The following is a 15,353-nucleotide window of genomic DNA, read 5'->3' on the forward strand; positions in this document are numbered from 1 at the left end:
ACACTAGAGGTAACATACATTTTGCTGTCCCCCATGGATTCAAATATGCGTAGAATATAATCAAGATCTGTTGGGTCAGGATCAGCTTGGTCCTGGCTCTGCAGAGCTTTATAGATGTGAATAAATAAAGATCTTAGTCATCTGAATCATGACTTTAGGTATACAAACAATAAATGCTTTTTTGATGGACATCAAGGCAAGCTCTGAATGTTGCCTTTAAAATCAATGCATTTAGATTCTAGGGGATTGTCGTTGCAACTCTTGTGATTCACCCTACATAGAACTACAGCTAATATTCTAAACTTTAGATTTAGCTCACTTTTTTACTTTCAGAGCACTGACTTGAAGCGAGCATGAATCTGCAGAGCATGTTACATTGTTCATCTTCTAAATTTGAACACTACTACAATTCTATGAGCAAGCTACTATCTTAGAAATCTGCTGAATTAAATCATAATATTATGGGGTTTGTCTACTTTTTAAAACATTTCGTCCTTCGACATTTCTGGATCCCATTTTATTAACAGTAATGCGATGAAATTTATTAATTTTGAGCCTATGAAAAATAGTGATTGGGTGTATGGCGTCCATAACTTTATTTGTGTATATTCCATGGGCACAAAGGGAGTATATTATATATATAATCTACATGTATTTTCTCCCTCTAGACCCAACTTGTATAGCATGTATAAATTTACTATGGTATTTTTAAAAAGAGAGTATGGTAATTTACCTATCTTGTGGCTACCCTAAACCCTCAAACTTTACCCTTAAAAATAAGGAATGCCATGAATTTGTAGCTGATGTTCGTGTTAATTTGTATTCTAAAGCCACTTTACAGTAGGGCCACATCCAGATAAGTGTCCTGTTACTGGACCTAGAGTAGCATTCCCTGTTGCAGATGACTAGAAACCTATTCAGCATTTTTACAGATGGCACAAAAACTCCCATCCTGAGGTGGCAGAATCCCTGTTTCAGGTTCTGGACAGGAGACTTCTATGTGAGGAGTCAATACTAGTGATCCAGCTGTCCAACTGACTTGTATGTTATTTGTTCCACTATTTATTGTTAGAGCTACAGAGAATGGCTGTTAGGAAGTGTCCTTTTAAGTTTGTGCTTTTCAAATGTTTCACCTTATTTCATTTCTTTTCTCTCTCTCTCTTTTTTTTAATTGGAGCATAAGGACCTCCTAAAATACTCAACAGAAGTCATGACAGATATTTGAGATTTTAGCCTTGGGTGTATCTGTGGTGTCTTTCTCTGTTGTTTGTTTTTTCTTCGCCTACTACTCTGTCTCAGGTGATTGAAAAATAGGAGAATTATAATATAATATTCTGGCTGCAGCAGCACTGAACAGGAGGGCAAGAAGTCCTGCAGTCACTGCTGCACAGCCATTTCTTTGGATGAAACTCTTGTCCTAACTCCAGACAGGCTTCAGACAGCAGCTTTGTCACTTGAAGGGCTCCGTGCTTGCTCCATCCCCTGGTCAGTGTGGAGAGCCAGGGATTTCTTGAGCGTTTTCAGGGAGTAATCCTGATGAGCTTGGCTTTTACTCTCCATTTCAGTCAGTTTTGAAGTTGGTACTGGAGTGAGAGAGCAAAAGTGAAAAGCAGCTTTTTAAAGAGCGACTCAGAGTATGCACTGCTCAGTTTGTATTTAATCTTTACTTGTTGGTTTCTGTGGGAGTTACCAAACCAGTTGAGCTACAGCACTGGCATGGAGCCAAATGAAAAATACAGTTTTCTTCACTGTAAACATGACTGTCAAGCAGTAATGTTTTTTCTCAGCTTCATTTTAAAGGCATTATAATGGAAGAAAATGTAACTAAAACACATTTTTATGCCAGTTTTATACGTGGAAGAATGTGTTGTTTTTTTTTTTTTCTTTAATAAAGAACTCTTGGGGAATAAAACATACAAACTTATGTATTAAGTATGTGATCAGTTATCTGTGCTGCAAGATACTTGATGGAGTTTGTAAACCAACCCTTTTTTTTGTTCTGGTGTAGTTATGGTGCAAATGCAATTTTTTGCCTCTGCAAATATGAAAAACGTGTAGAGTTCTTTATTTTTAGTCTGGTTTTGATAACAGGAAAAAAAATAGTGTCTGATAAACTTAATGAATAACAGCAGCAAACACTAATCTCTCTCCACTCCTTCAGGCTTATTTTTAAACTCTGTTTTCAGTGTCCAGTGGCTCTGTTAACTCATCATCAGACATGCAGCTGAGCTTGCTCATCGTTGCTTTGCTTTTGGGATTTATTTTGTTGAAAAAATCTGTAAGCCCAGTTTTGCCTTTCTAAGATAAATGCTAACTATATTTAGTGCTCACCAGGACATCCTCATGTAGGTGCAACTGCACCACATGGGGAACCACTGCATTTTCATTTCCTTTTCAGGACTGAACTTTCCAGGGCTGTCTGCTTTGCCTGTGACTCCCTCTGTTTTATTTTGCAGAGTGAGAAAGATCCTTGTTTAACAAAATGATCAGCTGCTGCTTTGTAAAATGGATTTTTGGGTACCAGGGTTAAAAATGACATCTTGAAGAATGGATGTTGCATCCATGTAATTTGGATGCACTGGAGGATAAAAAAAAAATCCTCTGTTTTGTTTTTTGAATAAGCTTTTTTGAGAATTTTGTAATAGAAATTCTTAAAAAATAATAGTAAAGTAAGAAATAGGATTTGAATGGACTTTTCAGAAGGATAGTCTCACAATTCCTGTGTCTTGAGACAGAATAACGACAGGTATTTGTCTCACCTCTTCCTTCTAACTTCAAATGGACACCTATTCCTATGTAACATGTGCTAATGCTTTTGGTAATTAGGAGGTTTAAAAGTGGATGTGGTTAGCTGAAGAACTTGAATTTTTTATCAGGAGCAGTACATTTTTATTTGCATATTCAATCCTTTTATTAAAAAAATTCAGCTTGCCTCACTTGGTCTGTATGTCTGAAGGCAGGGAGGAAATAAAGAATCCTTGAAAGCAGACATACATGCTGTTGGTGAATCAATGAAATTAATTTCCTTCACCTAATTTCCTCCAGCTCTTAGAAGGGAAAGAGATAAAAGTTAAGGATCTCTGAAGTTCTCTGTAGGCTACCTGAGGGTTGTTGGTGCTGAGATCAGCCAGGAAGGTCCATCATGGTGTGATGGAAATTACTGCAAACTGTTGTTGGGATTTTGGACTCCCTACTCCGTGCAGGACACGCTGAAGTACTAATAAATTTTATTTTTATCTTTTGAACACCATAGTCAAGGAGCACCTCTTTGGGCACCTTCAAGATCTTGTGTATGAGTAGTAACATCACTGTTTTCTGTAGCAGTGCCTTGTGTTTGACCCAATAAATATTTTTTTCCATTGAATCTTGGGATGAACCATCTCTGAGTTCGAGGTACTGTCCCAGCAAGGAAGCGTTGAAAACAACAAGCTATTGTTGCACTTGGGTGTGCATTGTCCTGGACCCTGGGCGTCTGTATCCTGCCTTGCTCATTCCCAGCCACTGGCTCTGGGCAGGCAGCCCCAGTCTCAAGGAAACAGTGGAACATTAATGGCTGCTGTCACCAGAAATGGTCTGAGGGCAGCAGCAGCTCTGCTGTTGAGGGGGGTTTCTTAAAGCATTGGTTTGTAGAAGAGTGATGAGGTGGTTCTGTGCGTCTCATTGGGGAGATTCCTGCGCCGTAAATAAGAGGAGCAGGAACAAGTTTTGAAAGTGTTCCAGGAGGCAGTGGCATGGCATGCTGAGCTGAAGTGGAAGTGAACATTTTGGAGAGGTGGAAGTTGTCCAGAAAGGGTCCTGGAACTGCAGAAAGGGGATTATATTTAAAGAAAGATGGGGGAGGGGAATGGATAATGAGGAAAAAACTCTTCAGGAGGTACACTTGGGAAAGGATATGGACTAGGAAGGGGCTATTTGCAGTAGTATTCCAAGTGGGAGTGAGATAGTCTTGTATTTAGTGATGATAATAAAAGGAATGTTGTAAGACTCAAGAGACGGGAAGATAAAAGTCCAGACAAAGGTTTTAGCTGTGTCCAAATAGATAAGAAAGACTTTGTTTGAGGGAAGTTACTCTGAAAGATCTACGAACACTTAAATGTAGTTCATTATTCATTGATTTTTAAAGATTCTTTGTTGTTGCTACAACAAAACAGCATGAGTAAGTTGATGAGTAAGTTGTTTTTGTTGTTGTTTCCCTATTGCAAAAAGGGTGATGATGGGCTTTTGGATTGGTTCTTCATGTGTGGTTTTTTAACAGAATTGTCTTGATTCTTAATTCCAGTTCTTTCCTCATTCTATGGCAAAGTTGGGAATGCAACCCACAGGGAATGGCTGGCCTCTCTTCAAGGAGTCAAAGCACCATAGTGTTGCTGGCTTCTAAGAGTACTTAGTAAAGAAGAGTAGGGCAGGTAGATTTAAAGAGGAATAAAAAAGGAAATTAAAAGAAAAGGGAAGGCAAATCATCAGAGACATGTTGATAGCAGTGAGAAAGGTGTTACATGAGCTTCTGTCTTTCTCCTTTAAGTGGATAAATATTTAAGCATTACTTCAGAGCTACTCAAGAGAAAGGGGTAAAGCTGTTATCAAAGCAGCAAAAGCAAGGGGGCTTGACTAACTTGAGTGGTTCAAAATGGATTGACTACATTTCAAGTTGAGGCAAAAGCTTAGGAGGACTCTGGGTCTGCTGATATTGTGCAGATTTCTTTTAATGACCAATGGAATGGAGAACATGAATTTCAGTCTTGTAGGTGAAGAGTGATTGCAGTTCTGAAATGCTCAGTTGGCACCAACCACAGTAACTAGGATGTTTTATGCATGTCTGCATGGAGGCAGATACTGGACATTCTGTCATGTATAAAAACATCCAGTAAAGCAGTGAAAATGAGCTTAGAGGTGTCTTCTGGTCCTTTTTCCAGAGTGACGATGTTGCAGGCAGTGAGGTATTTCTTAGGGTCCTGCGCCTGTTTCACTTAAGAACTTTGAGATTATATTTCGGCTTTCATTTCCTGTATAAAAAGCCCAGGATTTTGCTGGCTTTCTGTACTGACCTGGTTCTCATGTTGCTCATCTCCACAGCCCGGAAGTCCAAGAAGTTGGGGAAATTGAAAGGGATGCACGAGGAGCAGCCCCAGCAGCGGCAGCAGCCACCCCCGCAGAGCCCCGAGGAAGGGACGACGTACATCGCGCCCGTGACCGAGCCCTCTGTCAACACTGCACTTGTCCCCCACATGTCTGCTATCTCACCAGCACTTACTCCCTCTCCTGTGAAGATCCTTGAAAGCATTGAGCCGGAGATCGTGTACGCAGGATACGACAGCTCGAAGCCGGACACAGCGGAGTACCTGCTCTCCACCCTAAACCGCCTGGCCGGCAAGCAGATGATTCAGGTGGTGAAGTGGGCAAAGATACTTCCAGGTAGGGCCGGGAGTCACCTCCTGAGATGTCACTTCACTGCTTCTTTTAGCTCAATGAACTGTTTGCTTGACAAATTGCATCTTTAATCCGTGGACTGTGTTGCGAAAACTTGGGGGGGGGGTGAGATGAACCTCTTGAGAGAAGATAGTTGGGTTTTTTCCTTATTTTATGTAATGTTTGCTTCATGTGTCTGTGATTGATATTTAAAAAGCGTTTCTTTTCGGTAGTAGCCTCTTAAGCAGAAAACATATTTTTTGCCACTGGAATGAAAAATTACGGTTTTACTTTTTCCGAAGTGGGAGTGTTGCTCTTGTTTGTGAATACTGGAAAAGTAGTAAGCAATGTGTTTGGTGATGGTTTGACCAGCCCTTGTAGTTCATGGGTATTTTCTGGTTTGATCTCTAGGATTTAGAAACTTGCCTCTCGAGGACCAAATTACTTTAATTCAGTATTCATGGATGTGTCTGTCATCGTTTGCCTTGAGCTGGAGGTCGTACAAACATACAAACAGCCAGTTCCTCTATTTTGCTCCAGACCTGATCTTCGATGAGTAAGTATTCCTTAATGGCCCTTTTCAGTGCAGGCTGGAAGGATTGCTGTCTTTATTTGGTTTTTCAGGCATACTTGCAGTCTAAGAAAATTTCAGCTAATTCTGGCGTAAAAAGCAGCTGAAGTTTTTTTCAGTGGCTCACATTTCAATTGCCAGAGCTTTGATTACTGCTGTCCACTTCTCCTTATGTATGGGGATGTGTTCTCAAACTGGGACCATCCCACTGGTTGGAAATGTGACTGATACACAACCACAATTTATAGAAAAGAACATTTTTTGGTATCTAATGGAGCTCGGAAAAATATCCAACTTCTAGGAAATGTGAATGTTTAAATTACTGGGGTTTTTCAGAGCAGTCATATAATGGTGCTTTTGTTAACAATATACAGCTGTTCAATGTGTTTTCTTGACAGTCTTAATTACCCTTCTTTGCGACCGTGAAAGAAGCCAAAATGTTTTTTCAGTAATGAAACATAACTTCTTTTATGATGCATTCAGACAAAAAGAAGGATCAACCATTCCATCTGAGTATGTGTTCCTTCATATTTTATGTTTGTATGTGTTTAGTGCTTTGCTTTTGATGACTATAATTTAATTTCTGTTCCATTCTCCTAGTGTTTATTACAAGACAGTAAAGTCAAAAATCTTAAGTGAATGCACAGGCAGTCAAATGGGGCTTTATTTGCTTATCCCAGAAGGTTAGAGGTTTTTTTTTCCAAGAGGTAAAAAGGAGACATAATCAATAGGATGTGGGTGCACTTAGGGGGGAAAAAAACAGGCAAAGAATTAACAAAAAAACAACTTAGCACTTAATCTCCTGATGCATTCTGAAATCTTTTTCTTGGAAAAGATGCTTTGTCGCTGTCCATCTTCATAGTCTGTCTTTGATTTAGGAATCCTTAAATAATTTATAAGCATGAGATCGGTCCCAAAGCAGTGAGCAATATCAAATAAGGATTGTTTGGTTTGGGTTTTTGTTTTTTTTTAAGAGGAGGAACTGGTGATTTACTGCATGTGGCTGAAAATATAGTGTCAGCCATTTTCCTTGTTGAAAGCACCTCCATTATGACTTGAACATTAGAGAATTGTCACAGGAAAAAAAAAAAAAGGTATCTGTAACTAGAGCTAAGTGAAAATGTGAACTTTGAAGAGTTTAGTTCTCCTGGGGGAATGTAGACTAAAAGTTCAAAGACGAAATCGGCTTTCCCTCATCTCAAGAAAGTCAGTCAGGGGGTCAGAATTTATTGGACAGAGAAATCAATCATGCTTGCAAATAAAAGCGTGCATTGCTTTGCTCCTGTTATACTGCAGCTAGAAGCAACTTCGAGAACATGAGACTGTGAGTTTTGTGCTGTAAGCCTTGAAGATAGGTGCCAGTAGAATTATACTGAGGTTGAGGTATGGATCCAGTTGGAAAAAGGAGTGCAAAATTAAAACATCCCAAACCAGATATGTAATTGAGATAGTGGTCTGGTCTCCTGTGTATTTGGCAATATACTCATTGCAAAGAGAAGGTGATTGCTTATAAATAGAGAAAAAAAAAATGCCAGGAGATGTGAGAGGGTGAGAAGGCCTTTTGGAGTAATCATGGCAAGAAATTTCCTTGGAGGTAAGAGAGTAAGATGTTCAGTGTTCCCTCTGAAACAGTAATGGGCCCATCTCTGGAAGGGGAAGGGTTTTCTTTGTATTTCATATTCACTGGGCATCATGGCAGGCATTTGTTCCCAGTTTCTCACATTGCCACTCAGGATGGTGGTTGAGACTGCATTTGGAGTCTGAGTTTAGGACTCTCTGGCAAGTTGTTGAGAAACTGCAGAGAGGCAGTGGAGGTTGGCCAAGGTGGTCAAAGCTGACTGGGGCAGTGAGGGACCTGATGGAGCAGTGCAGATTTAGTTGCACCCTTCAGCTTCCTAATGAGTTATAGAAGAGATGCAGTCTGGCTCTTGATGGAGGTGCTCAGGGGAGGAGTGAGAGTTTGTGTTCCCAGGTTTGGAACAACACCACACTGCCTCCTGGGCAGCAGGAGAAGACATTCCTGAACGAGATGGTGAATCAGCCAAGCAGGTGCCCAGGGAGACCTTGGAGTCTCAGTCCCAGATGGTGTCCAGGATTTCACTGGGCAAAGCCCCAAGCAGCCTGCTCCAATGTCAAAATTAGCTCTGCAGGGAATAGGGGGCTGGACTTGAGACCTCCAGAGGTCCCTCCCAAGCTACTGTTTTGTAGTTCTAAGTTAAGAAAGGCAGTGCTTTTCCCAATTTTGAGGTAAGGCCAGAGATTATTTACTAGAACTGTACAAGCTGGCCAGTACAGTTGAGTGTAGAAACCATTCCCATAATACAAAATACAATGCATATTCCTGTTCATTAAGTGCTTTGGAGCTTTGCTCTGAAACTGCTGAAGGCTGGTCTTACCTTTACTTTTTGAGTACCATGAACTTGGAAACATGTTGTGCAATTATAAGCACTGGCCTTTGTTTCTGTGCCACAGGGTTTATTAGACCTCCCTGAGGTTTACTTGGTGAAACTGAGTGTTTTACTGCCCTTGGCATTTTAGGATATTTTGTTAATTGATGCAGAATGAAAGGGGGTGCTTTACAATGCCTTTCGTTTTACTGGTTTGAGAGAGTTACATTTCTGTTATCACCTGGCCAAGATTTTCTTGGTATTTCTTCATTGTGTCTGGAGAGGTCATTTCCTGTTTCTATACAAGAAGAAATAAGAAATGCCCTTGACCAGGCCCTTGGTGCCCCAGAGGGTTCAGCATTTTCTTCAATGAACAGTTAAAAAGGAATGAAAGTAGAGGTTGGCATTAGTGGAATTATGTGGCTTTGTTTTACATTAAATGAATTTTCCGTTTACTCTTAACTACTGTGAATAAAAGGAAGTTGTAATGTTTCTGGAGGGCCATGATATATGATCTTGTTTTCTTTCTTGTTCTGAAGGCCTGTAAACAAGGCCAATAACAAATGAGGATCCGTGTTGTTAATAGCTGTTAAATGGAACTTTGATTGTATAAATACAGTGCAAAATGCCTCCCTACTCGTATGTGGTTTGATTTCCTGTTAGGCTTGTGGAAGACTGGAAATATTTGTCTGCCTTCATTTAGTCATGCTACCTATCTAATTAAGTGTACTGTTTTTCTTTATGGTTCAGGCATATATTACATTGATTTAATTGGGCTTAACCGAACACAGAGATTTTAACTGAGGGACAAGAACATGGCTGCTCAGCCTGTGACAGAAATGCCTAAAAAACAGCCTGAAAAGAGGCATAAAGGAGGGTGTTTTATGTTGTGTTTGTAAGTTATGGCATGTGTAGTTTTTTAATCCGTTTCTTTTGTAATGTAGTAGCTGTGATCAAAATTAATATTCTGTAGATACAGCTTTGATTTTAATCCACAGTAAATCTTTAGAAGACTTATACAAATGACACCAGGTAATTCCAATTGAGGGTCATAACTCTTAAAGAATGACTGCTGCATATGGGATAACATTCAAAATGTGTTACAGATATGTTTGTAGGCTGTGCAAATTCAAATTCAAGAAGTTGCAAAATTCCAAAATTAAAGTGGTCTGTGAAATCATCCTTTAAGCCCTTTGGGTACATCCCTTGAAGACTGTATCCTTAACAAAACCCTTAAGTTATGCTATCCCCTAATATTTTTCCCACGTGACTCCTTTGATCAGGTTGGATAAGATATAAGGATTATGTAGTGAGAAATTCTTGGAGGTTTTTCTTCATTTGTTGTCACTGAGGAAGCCTTACCTTGAATGGATCTAGGGATTTGGGAGAACAGAGATATTAATGGGGAAGATTTTCTTAAGACATGGCAAAAGATTGTCCCTAATTCAAACCCTAAGCTCTGAGACTTTTTCCTACTGCAAAAGTAACAGAAATCCTGCAAGAAAAAAACCAAAACTGTTTATTTAACTCAAGGGAAGGAGAAAATTTCTCTCTAAAATTTAACCAAAGACTTAAGCTAAAATTTTGTAATCTAATTCAACCTGAGGCAGGCACATTTGCGGATAATCTAAGTCCAGAGCATTAAATGGGTAAAATCATGCACAATTGAAAGCAGAAAACCGAGCAGTGCTGGCTGGAATGGGTGCAAGAACAAAACAAGGTATGTACAAAACCCCATGGTTTGTAACACCAGCTGATTTTCAGGGATTCTGCCTGAAGGTCTGCAAAATACTCATACTACAGGAAGCAGCCTTTAACAGGATTTCTAAGACATGGTTCTGGAAGGTAGGGGCAGTTGCAACTTCCATTGCTCTTTCCCTTACTGGATGAATTAATCATAGAACTAATGGCTAAAACGGCTCTTTCCCTCGCTGTGCCCTTTTGAGGGAAAAGTCCTCAGTATTTTTGAAAAGAGATGCTGTGACAGTTCATGTCTACAAGAAACGGGCCCAGCCTTTCAAAAGCAGGAGTTTCTGTCTTTGCAGTGCAGAAGTCAGATGCCTGAATTCCAGAGAAAGGCAAGGGATGCTCCTTTTTGCTCAGGTTTTAACGGGCTCGGGCAGTTGCTGTCCCGCCGGCTACTGGTGACAACACCCCAGGTATCTGCTTCCACCCATCCATTAAGTCAGGGCATTGGCTGGCAACCTTTCAGAGGCTCAGGAAGGAATAAAAAGCATTTACAAGCGCAGCACTGCCAACAGAAACCCAGCAGGAGCCAAGGCACGGAATGGCAGGGATCCTCACTTCCACAACGTGGGAAACCAGTGGGAGCGGTGGGACATGGGCTGCCTTTGGGGCCATGGCTCCTGCTCCCAGCACATCTCCTCCTCCCAGCTGGAAGCCAGAAACTGCATCCCTCATGGCAAGGTGCACTGCTTGTCCATTCCTTCCCCTAAAGGAAGATGCGTGGTGGCTTCTTATTTCTCCTTAAGGCAAAACCACAGCTGATGGCATTGATGATGAGTATTAAAACTCAAGCCATGCTCCTCCTCTGTATAATGGTTTGTGCTGGCATAAAAGCCCCAGAGGGATGGCCCAACCCTGGAATTCCCCCACAAGTGTTGGTTTATTTTTTGCTTTTGGGTTTAGCATGGTCCCTCTGTTGATTTCTGCAGGGACATCTGAAAAGACTGAAGATTTCAAAATCATATCCCATTTTTAGCAAATCTACCCAAATTGCCTTATTTACCATTCCAGCCTTACCTGGCTGTAAAATAGCAGTGATGTGGGGTACTGAGAGAGTTCAGTGATGCTGAGACACTGTGTGGAGACTCTTTAGTACGTTTAAGTACAGCATCAATATTTCAACAGTATTTTGCAAATGCACTGCATGACTAATGTGCTGTGTGTTTTCTTGCTCCTTTGATTTTTCTCAGTTTGTCATCTGCGGCACAAAGAATAAATCACAGGTGCAGAAGTGTGCAGGTTCTGAATTTCCTGGCCATTTCACTTCATGCTGTTGTTGGTTGTTTACCCTAGTCAAGGACTTGAGGGTTTGCCTAGTGAAAACCAGCAGTATGAGGTACCCAAAATTACTGAACTTGAAAAACTGAGTTTAAAACTGAGGCCGGCTATCACAGCCATTTGCTTCATTTATGTCATCTTTCCATCTCTGAAATAATTGTGTTACATCATTTGCAGCTCAGTCCTTACAGTAAAAATGCTTCAGTGGAGACTGTATTTTTAATATTATGTATGAAACAGTAAGAGCAGAATATACTGATGGATATATATTTATTTTTGATATTTTTAACAAATATGTACTATGTATTAACAAACTTTACTAATTGATATAAACAGATCCTTTAAAGCATAAGGTTTGGCTCCAAGTAAAATAAAAATGGAGTATTGCAAGCATCTCTCATGCTATGTCTTTGGTAATTGCCTCAAGCATGAAGTTTTTAAATTTAGAAGGATACAGAGGTTGATGTTGGCAATGGATGAACAATAGAGAACTCATTTTCAAATGAGACAGTTAAGGTAAAGCAGATGAGGTAGAGAGGGGCAGGAAAAACAGCTTCAGTACAAGGGGATTTCTAGGAAGTTTCTGTGCTAACGTTGTCATGGGATGTTGATGGGCAGAGGATTTTATAACATTGAGGAAAGCTGTAAAATTAAATTAAGAATGATGTAGCTCAACTGAAACAGCTAAGATTGTATTAAATATCTTCATTTAGCAATTATGTACATTTTCTTAGTAAATAACATTGTCATATACATTCCTAAGCCCCTTCATAATAAGCCTGTGGAAGCTGGGGCCATTAGGATTTGGTGTTGCATAAGTCAGTGCAAGGATACAGCAGCCTCTCTGCCCTTTCAGTGCTGAAGCCTCTAAGTCTTCCTGGTGTTCTGATTTCTATGGTAACAGCAGGAAGATAAATGTAATAAAATAAGCTGAATATTTAAAAACACCTTTTTTTTTTTTAATTTATTTATTTAGCCTCATATACCTCAGGGTATATGAGTATATTCCCCCTCAGGGCTTAGGGGGAATAATTAGTTAGATCATCTGTGAATGGTGATAAAGCCAATAAGAAACTTCACTTACTGTTTAAATGATTACTTTTTCAGTTTTACATGTGGCAGGATGCTGGCTGTTAACCCTTTTGTCTTCCCCTGCAATCTGTTAATCCTGTAGTTTCTAAATTTAGGTACATTTTTATAATCTCTGTCATCTGGCAGTCTCCACATCTCTCATTTTTAATTATTACTGCCACAACCAGAGTTGATGAGAGTTGTTAGTGTTATTTTTTGTTGATAAATTGTGTGTACAGTCGCTGGTCTTGTTAAAAGGTCAGCAAGCACTCCTTGGTGATTCTCCCTGCATGGTTTTGGTTTACATGTATTATTTTGGTGAGCAATACTGAATTCATGCAAAGTGTCAGTGCAATGGGAAGTGAGCATTTTCATCAGTAAATTTTTTATATACATTGTTACTACTATTTACTTTTTCACAAAGTGCAGCTCAGTTCCCATCCAGAGAAGTACATAAAGGGATTTTGTTACGTACCCCACAGTAGTGCAAACCACAAAAAAATTATATTTTGGAAAGCTGCTGTTATACCTGTACATAATAGATGTAACATGCATCAGCTCGATTTCCCAAGTCTTTATTTTGGGCTTCTTTTCTTTGTAGACAGGTCATTGGTTGGGCAAAGTGATAGATTTGGTTTCTTTGCATAAATTTCTAAAGGCTCTGCCTTTTAATGCTTCTATCTCTAAACACTTCCTAAATTTTGAAAGTGTTTTGGTTCAAACTGTGAAGCTATAAAGGAAGATAGGAGATAACACTAGTTTTGAGGAGATCTGTAGGAATGGGAAAGTGTCAGAAACCCTCTAGCAGATTGTTATCCTTTAAATTGACCAGAGAAAGTTTAAGATCAGGTTAAGGGGCTTCTTCATTTGCCCATTCTAGCAGTTACTTAGGTGCTTTCTGAATGTGAGATTGCATTTGGACAGCTGTGCTTAATAACCCTTCTGTGTCTTTCTCTGAGAATTTGCCTATTACCTCTTTGAATGCATTCATAATCTTGATATCTGAAATGTTCCGTGGCAGTTGCTTCTGCAGTTTAATTATGCATATTTGTTTGTTGGAGATGTTTCTAAAGCAGGTGGCTGATAATTTAATGAAGTGCCACTTCATTCCTGTGTTTGCAGTAATAGTGGATATAATCTTTCTCATCCCATGCATGCCATTTATCACTTAGATCTCCATCAAGTCTTGTTGTTTCTTTTGTGAGCTGAAGAATCAGTGAGTCAATCTGACCTCCCCTTGTGTATCAGTTCTCTGCTGTCCCTGGCCATCCTCAGCTCCTCTCCTCATGCTTTGTATTTACTTTGGGAGGAGACCAGACTGACATGCTGAATTCGGAGCACAGTGGATGCAGCAGCAAAATTACAATTTCTGTCTTGCTCTCGGCTCTTCTCTGACATCTTTGGTTTTTTTGATGAGCACTGAACAAGCATTTTCAAAAGGCAGAAGCCCACAAAACCTGTCCCAAGTTACACCTGGGACTCTTTATTGTGTGATGTTCGTTAATCCAGTGATTTGTATTTATGGTGGGAGATGATTATACTGCCTGCATTGTCCAATCAGTGGTTTTCACCTTCCATTTTGTCAGCCAGCCACACAGACTTGCAGGATTTTTTGGCAGTCTTTCACAGGCAGCTCTTGATTTCATCGCAGAGGCATCAGTGAGCTCTGTCACCTCCAGAGGTCTGATTTTTCTCACATGATGTATGAGCACAGTTCTCAGCCCAGGCCCCAGCGTGGAGCTCTGTGAGACTTCCCTGGTAACCTCCATTACTTGTGAGAGATGTCCATTTGTTATTACTCTTGGTCTCCTATTTTTAAGCTGCTAATAATCCACGAAGAGACAACCTCCTTATCCCTGAGCTCTCTTTAAGAGCTTTCAGGAGATCTTTTTAATAGCTTTAAAATCCAGCCCTGCCGTGATTGCATCCTCCCATACCTCCTGATGCAAGGCAGTGTGCAGGTCCTAGACCAGTAATTACCCACGCTGGCACGCTGACAGAATTTATTAGAGCCCATACCCAAGCTGCATGCCCCAGTTTCCTTTGTGTGGAAACCAGGGCAGGGGAAAGGAGGAGGAGGAGGACGAGAGGGTTGATTTTTGCTTAGGTCTCACCCCATATGGCTGTGGGATGCAGCTAGACCTGGCATGTGCAAAGCATTTCCGTCGTGCAGACGTCGCCTGGATGCACCAGAACATCGTCAGGGTGCCCTTACGGATTCGTGAGACGTGACCCCTCTCTGCCAGAGTTGTGCTGACTTTCTTCCCTTACAGCATGTTTATTTATCAGCTCATGCTCCTCCTTGAATGGTTTTGCTCGATATAGAACTGGAGCTTACTAGCCTGTGGTCTCTGGTGCTCCCTTTCCACCCTCAGACCCATTTTAAGAAATCAGTCACGTTTGCCGCCTTCCACGACTTTTATAAGGGCAATTTAAGCAATAAGCTGCACAGCACAGTTAGTAGTTCAGCAATTCCGTATTTAAGTTGCTTTACAGCTCGTGGATGGATGCCATCTGGTCTTGGTGATTTATTACTATTCATTTTACTGTATTTTTTCTTTTCTTTATGAACCCTCCTCTACTCGCACTTGAATCTGAAACCATTTCTCACACTTGCTTACTGAAAAGAGAGAGTGGTGCAGAGTCTCACTGGGCTCCTCTACAGAGAGCTCTGATGCAAAGATTTTATTTAACTTTTCTGATCTTTCTCAAACGCTTCATTTTCATCTTGCTCATCAGTTGGCCCAGTGGATGTTCTGGCAGATTTCCATCTGGTGATGGGTTCAAAAGGATTTGACTGTTAGTTTTTACGACTCTAGTATGAAGACTTGCCCAATGACTTTTACATTTAGCATAGACCATAATTATGCTCTCCTGTCTCAGCATGACTTTGG

General features: G+C 40.4%; 1 protein-coding gene across 3 annotated transcripts in view; it reads left to right on the forward strand.

Annotated features, from left to right (window-relative positions):
• Positions 1–15,353, forward strand: part of NR3C2 (nuclear receptor subfamily 3 group C member 2) — a 190,176-nt gene that overhangs the window by 152,680 nt on the left and 22,143 nt on the right. For all 3 annotated transcript variants that reach the window (XM_066318061.1, XM_066318062.1, XM_066318060.1), the window contains 2 exons: positions 5,074–5,412; positions 5,818–5,962. In XM_066318061.1, the coding sequence (XP_066174158.1) occupies positions 5,074–5,412; positions 5,818–5,962 (484 nt within the window). The remainder of the gene's footprint in view (positions 1–5,073; positions 5,413–5,817; positions 5,963–15,353) is intronic.

This window comes from Sylvia atricapilla, chromosome 4, assembly GCF_009819655.1.
Source record: "Sylvia atricapilla isolate bSylAtr1 chromosome 4, bSylAtr1.pri, whole genome shotgun sequence".
In the NCBI taxonomy this organism is placed as follows: Eukaryota; Metazoa; Chordata; class Aves; order Passeriformes; family Sylviidae; genus Sylvia; species Sylvia atricapilla.